The sequence below is a fragment of the Ovis canadensis genome, chromosome 11 (assembly GCF_042477335.2).
Source record: "Ovis canadensis isolate MfBH-ARS-UI-01 breed Bighorn chromosome 11, ARS-UI_OviCan_v2, whole genome shotgun sequence".
NCBI lineage: Eukaryota > Metazoa > Chordata > Mammalia > Artiodactyla > Bovidae > Ovis > Ovis canadensis.
Genome location: NC_091255.1, coordinates 63,535,651 through 63,552,118, shown reverse-complemented (window position 1 = coordinate 63,552,118; position 16,468 = coordinate 63,535,651). Strand labels below are relative to the sequence as shown.

General features: G+C 42.8%; 1 protein-coding gene and 1 pseudogene across 9 annotated transcripts in view; one reads left to right on the top strand and one right to left on the bottom strand.

Annotated features, from left to right (window-relative positions):
* The window catches only part of RNF157 (ring finger protein 157), an 80,466-nt gene that overhangs the window by 27,095 nt on the left and 36,903 nt on the right, over nt 1-16,468 (bottom strand). For 6 of the 9 annotated variants that reach the window (XM_069542113.1, XM_069542114.1, XM_069542115.1 and 3 more), the window contains exon 3: nt 243-331. The exons of 2 other annotated variants lie outside the window; for them this stretch is intronic. In XM_069542113.1, the coding sequence (XP_069398214.1) occupies nt 243-331 (89 nt within the window). Of the gene's footprint in view, nt 1-242; nt 2,113-16,468 lie in introns of those variants that run through there. One more of the 9 variants, XM_069542116.1, reaches the window with a different exon arrangement.
* Nucleotides 11,113-12,356, top strand: LOC138414546 (high mobility group protein B2 pseudogene; annotated as a pseudogene).

Here is a 16,468-nt window from a genome sequence, read left to right as displayed (position 1 = left end):
AGTTCATCACGTTGGGATAACCACGATGGCTTTCAGAAAAGAGAAGGTTCCTCACCAACACTGACTGTCTCAGAAAGTTCTGAACGATCCAGGTGCAGAAACATCTCATGCGCGCAGCCCACGGCCTGGAGGCCGGGCTCTGGGTCTGGCAGAAACAGTTCTGTGGGTCCCCTGGGGAGTTGGCTGCCCCTGCCTGAAGAAGGGCGCCTGGAACCTGGCCCCAGCTGGGAACCTGGACTTACTTGACGAGTCTTAGTGTGTCCTTTCGGATGTTGATCAGGCTTCTCAAAGTCTTCACTGGTTCTTGGGGAGGAGGGGCTGCGTAAGGGAACTGTGTCAGAGACAAAGTGGGAGAAGAGAGTGTGTTTAGAAAGACCGATCACCATAGTAAGTGAGACTGCTCAAGGTCACAGCTGCTGGGAGGGCAGGGTGGCAGCGTTCCGGCGTCCAAAATGCTACATTTATCTGCCTTTCCCATTAGATGAAGCTTATGTGAGTCAGCATTCAAAATGTGGACAACTAATAAAAGCTCCCACTGCAGTTCCAAATACCATGCGACACACGGTGGCCGAGTTAATCACAAAAGGCTTTTCCGCCTGACCTTACACCACGGGGAGCCGGACCTGCAAGGATTTTCCTCCGGCGAAGCCGCATGGTGTCTGAAGAATTTAGGAACTGCAAACACAAGAGAACCCCAATGTGTGTACAGTGAAGGCCCGCAAACAGTGAAAAACAAATTTCCTCCGCAGCTGATCATATAAAGCAGAGGGTTTTTAGAAAACAAACAAACAAAAAAACCCATGAGCCAAGAGCTCTTCTGGGGTCATCAAAGGTTTTCAATTGTCCATCGTTTACCTTACACTTTCACTCTCTCCCAGTTTAGACATCTGGGTTTGGAGTTGTGAGGCGATGACAATGAGGAAATAAGAAAGGGGGACACAGTAAAACATTTAATTGGGAATTGCTTGGAGAAGATGAATCAGGGTGATCTACAATGCTCCTGGTATTCTTATAATGTCACTTGGGCAGTAAACATTTTTCACATACAGTTCCCCGAAAACCTACTAGTGTTTGAAGCTTTGCAAAAAACGTGGTCCTCCTAGCTCTGAAGAGTCTGTTCCCTTCTGCTGCTTTCAGAAAACAGAACATCTACACGAAACTCTGCTTTCATGGATTTTTGCTGACTATAACTCTTTTACTTGGGAAATATAATTGAATCTATGGTATTATACATCTGATTTTGTGTATTCAGTGTGATTGCTGATACTTCATGTGTGTGAATGTGACCCTTAAGAGAATACATGGAGGGACTTCCCTGGTGGTCTGGGCCTCCCTGGTGGCTCAGATGGTAAAGAATCTGCCTACAATCCAGGAGACCCAGGTTTGATCCCTGGGTCAGGAAGATCCCCTGGAGAAGGGAATGGCTACCCACTCCAGTATTCTTGCCTGAAGAATCCCATAGACAGAGAAGCCTGGAGGGCCCCAGTCCATGGGGTTGCAAAGAGTTGGACATGACTGAGCAAATAACACTTTCTGGTGGTCTATTGGCTAAGACTCCATGCTCCCAATGCCAGGGTTCCAGGTTCAATCCCTGGTCATGGAACTAGATCCCACATGCTGCAACTAAAGATCCAACGTGCCACAATGAAGACGGGGCCTACTTTAATCAATTCCACATTATTCAATGTTTCCAGTTAGGGTTTTACTTTTTTTTTTTTAATGTTACGGTGAATGCCTTGTCCCTACATTTCTGCGTGCCTGCTTGATTATTTCCTTAGGACAAATTCCTAGAAGTGGAATTACTGGATCAAAGAGTAAGCATATTTTTAAGACTCTTAAAACTATGTTGCCAAATAGTTCTCCAGAAAGCTAATTTCAACGTTGCTCTCCTGCATGCAGCGTATCAGGAGGCTTTTATATAGGGAAGCTGAAATCCTGGTTCAGACCCCATCTGTGGCCCATTTCTCCACCCCACCCCTGACCATTTTGCTGGGCTGTCACACTAAAGGAATTTAAAACAATTCTTAAATAAGCTTAAGCAAAAAGTAATTAGGCAGGAAATCCCGACACAAATGCTTGTCTATTCTAAAGCCAAAATAAATGACTTTGGGATTAAAATTTTTTTCTGGAGTAGTGAAGTTAATCATATTTATTTGCACGGGTACTTGAGAGTTGCCCGTAACTCCTACCTGAGTTTAAAAAAAAAAAAATTAGAGGTTCTCCCTTCACTCTTTGCCCCTTCTCCACATCCTCCCCACAAAGGAAAAACAAAAGGAAAGGGTGGGGGGAAAGCTAGTGTTCCTCATCTCCCATTTAGAATGTTACATTTGATGATAACTGGCAATGGAACGCAAATTATTCAGCGCTCAAGGAAAGGCATTGTGGGATCAACTGTTTATACAGACAAACTATCCTTCATGGTGGGCTTCCCTGGTAGCTCAGTGGTAAAGAACCTGCTTGCCGATGCAGGAGACTCAGGTTCAATCCCTGAGTCGGGAAGGTTCCCTAGAGAAGGGAATGGCTATCCACTCCAACATTCTTGCTTGAGGACAGAGGAGCCTGGCAGGCTACAGTCCATGGGGTGGCAAGGAGTTGGACATGAGTGAGTAACTAAACACATACGCATACAGCCTTTCTAGTATAATAAATCCATGCTTACATTTTAGCTCTTTATCTCTCTCTCCCCCACCACAAAAGAAAACCACTGAAAATCTCTTTAGGAGAAACTAACCCGGTTTGTAGGCTCCTACCTACCAAAGCTTCTGCCTTAGCAGCCTTTCATTAACCCAATCAGAGTCTTATCTGCAACCCTCAGTGCTGGGTGTAAAGAGACACTTCAAGTGGAAAAGACAATGTCCTGCTCTTTCAGGAAGCAGCATTATAAGGAAGATGATACTGCTACACAAATAACCGGAACGTTAAGCAGAGAAAAGCCAAACAAAAGGGCAGCGATAAGGAAGTGACTGTTTCTGGCTGAGGTAATATGGAACGGCTTCACGGAGAAGGTGGTATAGCACTCAGCCAGAGGAACTCTTTCAGTGAGTCCCCAGGGGTTGCTGATGAAGGCTTTGTGTGAACACAAAGCAAGTTCCTCCTTGGCCTTTTATTCTGGTGTTCATCAGTTTCCTTGTACATTTTTCTTACACCAGCCAGGCGCCACCTGGTGACCGAATGTGGAATTGCCAGCTTACAGAGATCTGATTCGGATATGAACGTGTGTGTACATGTTCATCCCTGAATATTCACTGGAAGGACTGATGCTGAAGCTGAGGCTCCAATACTGTGGCCACCTGATGCCAAGAGCTGACTCTTTGGAAAAGACCCTGATGCTGGGAAAGACAGGGCAGGAGGAGAAGGGGGTGACAGGGGATGAGATGGTTGGATGGCATCATTGACTCAACAGACATGAATTTGAGCAACCTCAGGGAGACAGTGAAGGACACGGAAGCCTGGTGTGCTGCAGTTCATGGGGTCACAGAGAGTCAGACACGACTAAGCAACTGAACAACAACAACACATATGTATATATTTATACACACACATATGTGTATGTGTGTATCAGCCATGTATCCTAGATTTTCTAGCCATCCTAATTTCAAATATTTTGTTAAACTACCCCCTACTTTTGCAAATTTTTGTTGTAAAAAAATATGGTCCCAGTGCATACGAGATTACTGAACGTCTTACTTCAGTTGTAAATTATTGGGCGATTCCCAGTAGTCTGTAAAAGGGACTATAATCCAGTCATAAAAATGAATAATTAATTTCAATAAAAAGGATTTTTAAAGGTACACAATTTGCTAACATTTGCCATTAACTTTGGGCCTGACCACATACCCACAGAGAAGCCTGGATATGGTCTGCAGGAGATCACTCAGTGGCTCCTGGGTCCTTCAGACTTGTCCCCACCACTTTTAAAAAACTGCCTATTATTTTTGGCTGCGCTGTGTCTTCGTTGCGGCGCCTAGGAGTTTTGGTGCACGGGCTTAGTTGCCCTGTGGCATGTGGGATCTTAGTTCCCAGACCTGAATCCCCTCCATTGGCAAGCGGATTCTTAACCATAGGACCACCAGGGGGGTCCCCCCCGCTCCAATCACTTGTTGAAACACTTGCTTACTTTCTGGCATAGAATGATACTCCAGGTTCACCTTCTGTTTTTCTGTCCCCTTCCTCGAACCTATCATGTCTCCAAGGAGCCCTGGTTCCTTTCTAGAGAAGTCTATCTCAGCCCATCATGTATTCACTAATCTTTTATTGATGGAACACCTGCTCTATCTCCGGTTTTCACTCTTATGAACAATCCTGCAATACACATTCCCTGAAAGGAAACTTAATAGGAAAGAAGGGAGAGGGACACAGAAGAAAAACAAAGGAATACAAGCTAACGCAGTTTTTTCACTTACGAAGCAAAAAGCCCCGAATGCCAAAAATCTGCTTCTGAAGAGAAAGGAGATTATTTTTGGACAAACTATGATGAAAATAGAAAAGTACTGATTGTATACATAGCAGACACGTAACACTTGTGTCAGAGAATCAAATAATAGTCAATATGGAAATCAACATCTGGGATCATATGAATAGCTCATTTACAGCACTCTTTTACATAAGTGCTTGCTTTTATAGATTTTAGGACTTTTCTATTTAAATTTCAGTTCCTTTTTATTTGATGTTTGGTTATTTTCTCAGCCTTCTCTACTTCCCCTCTTCTCAGTTACACAGTGTGTCCAAAACTTTACCAGTGGATATTTTTAGACTGGTGATATTTCAGAACATTTTCTTAAGATCTGTGTTGGGGAGAACAGATTACTCTGGTTGAAAGCTGTGAAATGAATACAAATTTCCCTATTTAACCAGCTGCAGCCCTGGGACAGGCTGTATTGTGCCTGCTGTCCACCAGAACGTCAATGAGCTATATTTACAGCAGTAAAACCCCTTTACATTAATTTTCCATCCAATCCTCGTGGGGAATCAATCACTTGTGTAGAAAGACTGGTAACCACAAAGCTGACAAGATGTGAGAAGACATCCTTTCCACTCAAATTGAAGATGTGAGGGAGACACCAAGAGGGGGTCACAAGATGACCTTTACTCAAAGATGCTCTGTGTTCAGGTCTGGTTACCAAAGGAATCCATCCAAGATGGCAGTCTATTTATAATCTGTTAACTCTTCCGCCAGGCCCCCTGGCCAGGGGCACACAGGACCAATGTCCTGGCTACATGATACTGCCTCTAAGGTTGACCTTTCCAAAATACTTAAGCCCTACTATGGGTATGCCCAATAACCCAGTTCTCTCTTAACAGGTGATGAAAGATTCACTGCAGAGAAAAGCACCCATCACAAAATCGCCCAGGTCTCCATTAACAACCATCACAGACCCATTTTCTTCCTCTATTATGATTTGGGTCACATTGCTCAGGAGTACTCAGACCAGGCAATGGGTTCTGTATACTCTGATATCAAATGCGTGGTTTTGATCACAAGTGAAACCTACTTGACTTCTGGTTCCTGACTTCTAGATACAGAGGGTTCTGCCTGACACCAGTTAATTTTAAGGAGCATTAAAAGGGAAAAAAGGGGCTTTTAGTAAAGCAGACACCGTTATCTTTTCCCTCCAGTTAAGTTGGTAAATAATGACTAATCGTCAGAGCATTCTATTATAGATGCCTGACTTTCAGATTTCATCTAGTCAGGAGACTGGTAACCTAGCCCACAAACAAGAATTCACTTTTAAATAAGAGATTTCAAGATGTCTAATCCTGTATGTAAAGAATGTGCCCAGAAAGATAAGCACCAGCATCAGCCAAAATAGGCATTTAAAAATATACAATATATTTTTTCCCCAAAGAAGCATATGAATGTTTTTTATTTTTTAATATGAATGTTCTAATGCCACCAAGTTTAGTTTTCCAGTCTTTTTTTTTTTTTTAAACACAGAGGCATTTTCAACAGGCCAATTATTAAGGAGGCCAAGTGGACTAAAGTCTTCCCCAGTCTATATTTCAAAAACTAAAAACTGGGACTTCCCTGGTGGTCCAGTGGCTAAGACTCCCCACTCCCAATGCGGGGGGCCTGGGTTCAATACCTGGTCAGGGAATTATATCCCACACGCTGCAATGAAGACAGAAGATCCCGTGTGCTGCAACCAAGACCTGGTACAGACAAGTAAATAAATATTTAAAAACCTAAACTAAAAACTAAGTTGATGTTCAAGTTGAAAAATTCCAAGCTGCCCACCTGTGTCCTTCCTGAAGTATACTGACTGTAAACTACCAATGTAAGATTCAAGATCAATTACAAGTTTCAAGTCTCCATCTCTCAAATTACTAGAAGGGAAATATGCTCTGAGGTCGGCTATTGTGTACGGCCATACCACCCTGAATGCGCTTGATCACATCTGAAGTCTGCTGTGTTAGAAATCCCAGCTTTTCAGGGACTTCCCTGGTGGTCCAGCAGTTAAGACTTGGCCTTCCAATGCAGGAGGTGGGGGTTTGATCCCTTGTCAGGAAGCTATCCCACATGCCTCGTGGCTAAAAAACCAAAACAATGAAACAGAAGCAATACTGCAACCAATTCAAAAGACTTTGAAAAGAATGGTCCACATTTTTAAAAATCTTGGGAAAAAAAAGGAATCTCGGCTCCAGTAAAAGAATAACAGTATGAAATATAGAAACAGTTAAGTTTATACAGATTTCTAAGCCAATTCCCTGGTAGCTTAGTCGGTAAAGATTCTGCTTGCAATGCAGGAGTCCGGGTTCGATCCCTGGATTGGGAACATCCTCTGGAGAAGGAAATGGCAACCCACTCCAGTATTCTTGCCTGGAGAATCCCATGGACAGAGGAGCCTGACGGACTACAGTCCATGGGGTCGCAAGAGTCAGATACGACTTAGTGACTAAATCACCACCAAGTCAATCAAATACAGAATTCTAAGCCCAGGTGAGGTCTGTTATCTTGGCTAAGCTACATATTTGCAGATACAGCCTCAGGCTTAGGAAGAAAGCCATTAGTGACTCAAAAACTCTAATGAGATTTTATTTTGTTTAGTCACTCATGAGATATGGAAATCCCATATAATTAGAACAAAACAGCATAAAATAAAAGCCTATAGCATATGTCTGATAGTTTTCATTTCTAAATTGTTAATGTTAAGATCTGTAATTTGTAGCTAATTTAACAAGGCACCATCTGCTTCATTTTGTCTTGCTAAGCCTCTAGAAGTTTTGAGAGCTCTGATTATTCTTCAGTCACTCCTTAATAACAGTGATTAGCCAAGGCTATGTAAATCAACTGAACTACTTTCTCTGGTTTATATATTAGATATATTATATTGAAGCCTGCTGCTGCTGCTGCTGCTGCTAGGTCGCTTTAGTCGTGTCCGACTCTGTGTGACCCCACAGACGGCAGCCCATCAGGCTCCACTGTCCCTGGGATTCTCCAAGCAAGAATACTGGAGTGGGTTGCCATTTCCTTCTCCAATACATGAAAGTGAAAAGTGAAAGTGAAGTCTCTCGGTCGTGTCCGACTCTTAGCAACCCCATGGACTGCAGCCCACCAGGCTCCTCCGTCCATGGGCTTTTCCAAGCAAGAGTACTGGAGTGGGGTGCCATTGCCTTCTCTGATATTGAGGCCTAAGGTCACTTAAAGTCTGTCCATAATGAAATCTAGAGCTAGAAGTATAAATCTTATATCCTAGATGGTAAATCTCAGGACAAATATTTATAATATATATACAATTTATATATATTACATAATTTCTATTATTTATATATATATATTATATAATTTATAATATATCAAGTCCAGAGTCCAGCCTCAAGGCTGATTCACATCACAGGCTTCTCTCTCATCCTGTGTTCCATCCTTAACCTTTCTTTGACCTCCTATCTGAGATCTCTGTGTCTCTCCATCTGTTACCTGTCACCTCTCATTCATCCTTGTAAATTTCCACTCGTTGAACCGCATTCTTCAGCCCTTCCAATTTTCCTTCCCATTTTCTCAGCAACCACTTCTCTCTGTCTCTTATGCTTTTTACTGATTTCCTGCATGCTATTAAGACCCTGGGCTTATCATCTTATCATCTTTCTGGGCTTGTCAGAGGTGATTCCAGTTCATCAAGTAAAAGAAGGTGTCCTAGCATTAACCATAAGCTTTCTGAGACTAAAAATAGCCAAGTTCCATGTTTAAACATAGTGCAAGGCAAAAATGGTGCAACAGCTAATAATTTTCCAAGAAGCAATACACAGCCATAAATCTTAGCATGGTTAGTCTGGCTCCTAGGTTTATAATTCTCAGCCTAGTCAATTAATACAAAGATTCTTTAAGCACTAGTTAATAATCTTCCAAGAAAGCAGAGCCCGAGGATTAAGTGGGAAGTCAAAAGTTCAGCAAGAGGATTTAGTAACTAGCTTCTAAACAAATAAATTATGGAAAAGGAAAGATTTATAGTGGGTAAGCCTGACAGACACCCACCTTGACTAAGTGATCAAGGTTGCCATCACTGGGAGTCGCATGAACTATTATGTGCCTCTGATTTGATGCAATAAGAAGGGCACTTACCTCTGTGGTGTTCTTCCTCCAAAACCATAATTCTAATCTAATCACAAGAAAACCTCAGAAAACCCAAACTGATGGGAGATCTACAAAATATCTAACTATACATCTCAAAATTGTCACAGTTGTGAAAAACAAGGGAAAACAGGAACTGTAAAGATTGGACGAGATAAAGGAGACATAACAACCAAAGGTAACCTGGAACTTAAAAAAAAGACATTAATGGAAACACTGGTGTAGTCCTAATAAAATCTGTAGCTTTGAAAAATAGTAATGTTCGTATGCTAATTTTTAGTTTGGGTAAATGCTTCATGGTTGTATAAGACATTAACATCAGAGAAAGCGGGGTGAAGGGTATACCAGAATTTCCTACTACCTTTGCAGTTCTTCTGTTAAGGATAAAATTATTATTATTATTATTATTTGGGCTGTGCAGAGGGGCATGTGGGATCTTAGTCCCTCGACCAGGGATTGAACCTGTATCTTCTACAGTGAAAGTCTTAACCACTGGACTGCCAGAGAAGTCCTTTTCCTTTTGGTATAAAATTATTTTTAAAAAAAAAAAAAAGGAAGGGAGGAAGTTAAGCAAGAGAAAGGACGAGAAGGAATGGAAAGCAGAGGATCTCACAATGGAAGGTGGGACTGTCTTGGCTCCTGTACTAGCGGTTGCGCAATTTACACAAACCGCTGTACCCTAAGTCTCCACGTGCTCACCAGTAAAATATGCCTGATAATAGCTGCCTTACAATTTGAGAGAGTAAAGGTTATATTAATCAAGGTCCAGTCAGAAAAACAAACCACACCAAGCATTTTAACAGAATTTAATAGAAGGAACTGGTTAAACGGGCACTGGAGAATCCAAACACAAAAAAGGGACACTGAGCTGACACAGTCACCTCGGGGAGGCCGACACCGTCCCCAGTGCTGAGGGGACCGGGGGGCGAGGTCGGGGCTATCAGATCTTAGAGGCTCCCAGAAGCTGGCTCCTCTGGGTACCACACTTCCTCCTCCTCCGGGCCTGCAGACTCATTAGCATCCCCTCTTGGCAGAGCCTGGAAGTGGAGAAACCTGGGAGAAGACTTCCTCAACATTACCCTTGCTCATCTTAGAGAGTGCTTTGGGGCTGGGAGAAAACAGCTGGACTGTTAACGGTGAAATAACTGTGTTGACTGTAAATGGCACCCACTGGTACCTATTACTATCATCACTTCTATTAAGTGCCTGGGCTAACTTTTTTTTTGGCTGTACCACGTGGCTGTGGGATCTCAGTTCCTCACCAAGGGAGGAAGCCCCTGCTCCCTGCGGTAGAAGCTCAGAGTCTTAACCACTGGACCGGCAGGGAAGTCATCTCCCTCTCATTCTTTAAGAAACCATTTAACAGTCTGGGTTAGCAGAGGACATGCACCTTTGGTATTAAAAGCATTTACATTTTTAATAAATGGAAACTATGGGACTACATTCTATTCTATAATTATAGCAACCTTTACCGCAAAGTCCGCTTTGTCAGAGCTGTCTTCTAAAGATAAAGCACACGTCTGATTCATTTCTGTAATAATCAGAGCTACTATTTTAGTTGAGTGAAATAAGTGTGCCATTCAGGGATGCTATCTACATACAACCACATTATTGACCCAGAAGTCTTTTTTATAGACTTTTGTAAAAAAAAAACAAAAACCACCACTTTTCTTACAATATAAGGTCATTTTGCATCTCTTTAAAAGCTGAAAAAAATTAACCAAATTTTTCTTTGAAATGCAACACAGATACCTATAGTTTCCCGTAAGCTGGGGTGGACCCTGACAACAGGAAATAAGAGGTAAGAGTGTGTACTGAGTTTCAGTATGTTTCAAAGAAATTTCGAGGAAATTCCTGCAACACAGAAGCTTTAGTTTCACTGTTGAAAACCGCAGCAGTTCTCTGTGCCCTGGTTTGTTGAGAGACACAGCCTTAAACAACAAACCAAAAGTTCATGCGTTTAGCAGCACTTTCCAAGTCAGCAAAACTTAAGTCACAAAGTAAAGTTTCTCAGAACTTCTGGAAGCTCAGTCTACACTTCATGTATCACTTCCCCTTTTGTGTATATGTGTCTGAGCTTCCTGTGAGATGATAAACTGGAGGGCAAAGTCTGTGCTAGAGACATTTTCATATCACCCAGGGTGATTAGACCAGCACACATAAATGATTAAAATGGGTATCTGTAGAATGAAGACATGAATAAAGCCTTCAGAGAAGCACAGTGTGTGCCCATGGTGACCACCTGGATTTTGAATATTTGCCCTAAACAGCAGGTTGGCACAATTAATACTCACGAAATACCTTAAAAACAGGCTGCCGTGTTTTTTATTTTATTTACTCTTAATTGAAGTATAGTTGATTTACAACGTTGTGCCAATCTCTGCTGTATAGCAAAGTGATTCAGTTTTACCCATATATACATTTTTTTTTTTAATTGGAGGCTAATTACTTTACAATATTGTGGTGGTTTTTGCCATACATTCACATGAATCAGCCATGGGTGTACATGTGTTCCCCATCCTGAACCCCGCTCCCACCACTTTTTTTTTTTCCTTTTCTTTTCTTTTTCTTTTTGGCAGCACCGCTTGGCTTGAAGGATCTCAGTTCCTGAAGCAGGGATTGAACCCAGGGCAGAGCAATAAAAGCACCAAGTCCTGACCACCAGGCAATGAGGGAATTCCTTGCCATGTGCTTTTTGGTTTTTGGTTTTTCCTGCACCATGTGGCATGTGGAATCTTAGTTTCCCAACCAAGGATCAAACTCACGTCCCCTGCATTGAAAGTACGGAATCTTAACCATTAGATTGCCAGGGAAATTCTTGCCACGTGCTTTTTAATATAGGCTTTATGGAACAGTATTTTTTAAGTTCAAATAGGAGATAGGATCCTCTGGTCCTGCCAGTGAGCTGTGTGCAAGCATGAAATCAAAGAATACAAGTGAAACGATTTGATAAGACACCAGGAGGGGAACCAGTTCACAACGGAGCCAGGGCAGCAGCGTAGCGGTCAGACGCGGCCGCTGAGCGGAACTCGGAGGAAAATCTTTCGCCAGGTGGACACACCGCTTCCGCCACCGCAGCAGCAGCAGCAGCATGGGGAAGGGCGACCCCAACAAGCCGCGGGGCAAGATGTCTTCATATGCCTTCTTCGTGCAGACCTGCCTCAAGGAGCACAAGAAGAAGCACCCCGACTCCTCAGTCAATTTTGCAGAGTTTTCCAAGAAATGTTCCGAGAGACGGAAGAGCATGTCGGCCAAGGAAAAGTCCAAGTTCGGAGACATGGCAAAAAGTGACAAAGCTCGCTGCGACAGGCAGATGAAAAATTACGTTCCTCCTAAAGGTGACAAGAAGGGAAAGAAAAAAGATCCCAACGCTCCGAAAAGGCCTCCATCTGCCTTCTTCCTGTTTTGCTCCAAACATCGCCCAAAGATCAGAAGTGAACACCCTGGCTTATCCATTGGGGATACTGCAAAAACAAATTGAGTGAAATGTGGTCTGAGCAGTCAGCCAAAGATAAACAGCGGTATGAACAGAAAGCAGCTAAGCTAAGGGAGAAATACGAAAAGGATATTGCTGCATACCGTACCACGGGAAGACTGAAGCGGGGGGGAAAAAAGGGCCCTGGTAGGCCGACAGGCTCCAAGAAGAAGAAGGAGCCAGAAGATGAGGAGGAAGAAGATGAAGATGAGGAGGAGGAGGAGGAAGGTGAGGAATAAATGGCTATCTTGTAATGATGTGTGTGGAGTGTGCGTGTGTGCTCAGGCAATTGTTTTGCTAAGAATGTGAATTCAAGTGCAGCTCAGTATTAGCTTCAGTATAAAAACTGTACAGATTTTTGTATAGTTGATAAGATTCTTTGTAGAGAAAATACTTTTTAAAAAATGCAAGTTGTGGCTTTTTGAGGGGCTACTACATACAGGCAGAGTTTCAAGCTTCTGATGGTAAATGTTTCTATATATTTAATGCTTTCTTTAATTTCTTGACTTGTATATGGTAGCACAGCAAACTCATAGAAATTAGCATCAATAGCAACTTTTGGGTTTTCTAGAACGAGAATGTTGTGTTTTTGTTTTTGTTTAATTTTGTAATAAAATTATATATATTAAAAAAAAAAAAGACACCAGGAGGGAAGATCCAAGTTCTTGCTTCTATTCTCAGGTGAGTAATTTAACATCTGTGGCATCAGTTTCCTTATCTGTAAAATGGGATTTACAGCCCTTGTCTATCAGATGGGGTAAGTAGTAAGAAGATAATGAAAGTCGCTCAGTGTTGTTGCCTGACTATTTGCGACCCCATAGACTATACAGTCCATGGACTTCTCCAGGCCAGAATACTGAATTAAGAGCAAATAGAAAATGTTCTAAAAATCACACCATGCTATGAAAATATAGGTTATCACTGTGGTGCTGGAGAAGACTCTTGCGAGTCCCTTGGACTGCAAGGAGATCCAACCAGTCCATCTTAAAGAAGATCAGTCCTGGGTGTTCACTGAAAGGACTGATGCTGAGGCTGAAACTCCAATACTTTGGCCAACTCATGCAAAGAGTTGACTCATTGGAAAAGACCCCGATGCTGGGAGGGATTGGGGGCGGGAGGAAAAGGGGACCACAGAGGATGAGATGGCTGGATGGCATCACCAACTCAATGCACATGAGTTTGGGTGAACTCCGGGAGTTGGTGATGGACAGGGAGGCCTGGCATGCTGCGATTCATGGGGTCGCAAAGAGTCGGACACGACTGAGCGACTGAACTGAACTGATCATTAGTGATGATTATTTGTGACAATATTATTTTCTTAAAAAAAAAATTCTACCTGTAATCCCATTTTGAATTTTTGGAAAAAAGAATGCACAAATTAGCAGTTAGATAAGTATTTCTTATCCATGAATCCCAAAACACTTGGAGTAAATACAACTTAGGACACACCTCACTTTTACTTGGGAGAATGACTGCAAATCTTCCACATAGTCTATTGGAACTGAACCTCCTGGGAACAGCACGCATTCTCTGTGTGGAGGCATAAAAATTCTTACCACAGTGACTGGAAGGCTCTCTGAGATCCTCAGTTTATGATTAGAAAGACATGGGAGACACAGCCTAAGGTAAAATGAGAGCTGAGCAAGCTTGCCTCTTGTCTGCTGTGACCCTGGTGGTCCAGCGCACAAGTGTGACCTCTGCACTCGATTCAAAGCAACCACGAACCAGTGAAGAACACAAAGCTCAGGTCTGAGACAATCCGCTTGCATTCTGCAGGGAGACCCAGGCACGCGCTGGCGGGGAGCTGGGACCGACCCCTCTGGCTGAGGGCTGCTGATGGAGCAGCAGAGCTGACCTGTCCCTACTCCCACCAGCGCATGCACACGGCGTCTGGGGGACTTCTTATCACACATCCACAAACAGGGGCTCCCCGGACCATGTGGAGGCCAGGCTGCAGAGGGCACTGGTATGTCTGTGAACTTCTCCTCCTTTTTAAGACATTCCTGTTTTTTCTTTTTTTGGGGGGGGGATTCAAAACTCATTTTTTTGTTTTTTTTTTTTTTAATTTTTTAAATTTAAAGTTATTTATTTTAATTGGAGGCTAATTACTTTACAATATTGTATTGGTTTTGCCATACGTCAACATGAATCCGCCACGGGTGTACACGTGTTCCCCATCCTGAACCCCCCTCCCACCTCCCTCCCCGTACCATCCCTCTGGGTCATCCCAGTGCACCAGCCTCAAGCATCCTATATCCTGCATCGAACCTAGACTGGCGATTCGTTTCTTATATGATATTATACATGTTTCAATGCCATTCTCCCAAATCATCCCACCCTTGCCCTCTCCCACAGAGTCCAAAAGACTGTTCTATACATCTGCGTCTCTTTTGCTGTCTCGCATACAGGGTTATCGTTACCATCTTTCTAAATTCCATATATATGCGTTAGTATACTGTATTGGTGTTTTTCTTTCTGGCTTACTTCACTCTGTATAATCAGCTCCAGCTTCATCCACCTCATTAGAACTGATTCAAATGTATTATTTTTAATGGCTGAGTAATACTCCATTGTGTATATGTACCACAGCTTTCTTATCCATTCATCTGCTGATGGACATCCAGGTTGCTTCCGTGTCCTGGCTATTATAAACAGTGCTGTGATGAACATTGGAGTACACGTGTCTCTTTTAATTCTGGTTTCCTCGGTGTGTATGCCCAGCAGTGGGATTGCTGGGTCATAAGGCAGTTCTATTTCCAGTTTTTTAAGGAATCTCCACACTGTTCTCCATAGTGGCTGTAGCAGTTTGCATTCCCACCAACAGTGTAAGAGGGTTACCTTTTCTCCACACCCTCTCCAGCATTTATTGCTTGTAGACTTTTCCTGTTTTTTCTTAAAGTCAGGTTTCTCAGAGAATACATCAGAGGATCTGACAGTCCCGGGGACCCCGGGGACATGGGGTACGGCTGAGGCGAGGGAGCTCTGTGAAAACTGACAGCTAAAGCAAAGGGCTTCGAAAGGAAGCTTGCTGAGACCATTCAGCCCCTTCCCTGAGGATCTCCCAGAACCCGGCCACCAGGCTCACTCCTCTCTCCACCCCTGCCACCCTCAGGCTGGATGTGAGTGGATTCTTTACCGCAGAAACTGGATACGGCCACCTGATTTGCAGCGCCATGAGAAAGGGATGGACAGCCTTTTCCACAGTCGGTGTTGGGTCAATTTAAACAAAAAAAAAGGAAAAGAAGCTTGGCCCTGGGACTTCCCTGGTGGTCCAGCGGCTGACTCTGAGCTCCCAAGCTCCCAGTGCAGGGGGCCCGGGTTTGATCCCTGGTCAGGAAGCTATGCTTGCAACTAAGATCCTGCTTGCCACAACTAAGACCAGAGTAGCCAAATAAATAAGTATGAAAAAAAAAAAAAAAAAACCTTGGCCCCTACTTCACAGCACACTCCCAGGTCAATTCCAGGTGGATGACAAGCCTAAATGTGAAAAGTAAAACAAAGTTGTTAGAGGAAAACCAAAACATCTTCCTGATTTTGGTATTTGAAACATTTCTTAAATAGGATACAAAAAAGTTCCACCATATAAAAAAATAGATAAACTGGACTATATTAACATTTAGAACTTCTGTTCAACTAAAGATACCATGAAAAGAATGAAAAAGGCATTGAACTTCAAAGCTGCTAAGAGACGAGGTCTGAAACGTTTTCTCACCACAGAAAAGAAAAACGGCATGCCCTGAGGTGGGTATTAGCAACCACGTTTGGTGGTAATCATACTGCAATATACAAATGTGTCAAGTCAATAGGTTGTACACCTCACACTAACACAATAGTTACCTGTCAATTATGTCTCAATAAAGTGTATTTGTTTATTTTATTTTTGGCTGCATGGCTTGTGGGATCTCAGTTCCCTGACCAGGGATTGAATCTGGGCCACAGCAGTGAAAGCACCGAATCCTAACCACCAGGCTACCAGGAAACTCTCATAAATAATTTTTCAAAAGAGAGAGTGAAAAGCAAGCAGAGACTAGGAGAAGATATTTGCAATGTATTTATCTGAGCAAAGACTCATGCTGACCTGTTATTTCCTTACTAAGGAAGAAAAAGCAGCTGAGCTAAGAGAAAAGGTTTGAACTGACACTCTTCCAAGGATGGATCCAAATGGCCACTAAACATATGTAAAGGTGCTCAGCCTCACTGGGACTTCCCAGTGAGGGAAGTTAAGGTTCAGGGGTTAAGACTTCGTCTCCCAATGATGGGACTATGGGCTGGATCCCTGGTCAGGGGACTAAGGTCCCACATGCTTCATGGCCAAAAACAAAAATAAAGCAGAAGCAATATTGTAACAAATTTAAGAAAAGACTATAAAATGGTTCACTTCAAAAAAAAAAAAAAAAAAAGGGAAAAAAAATGTACTCAACCTCTTG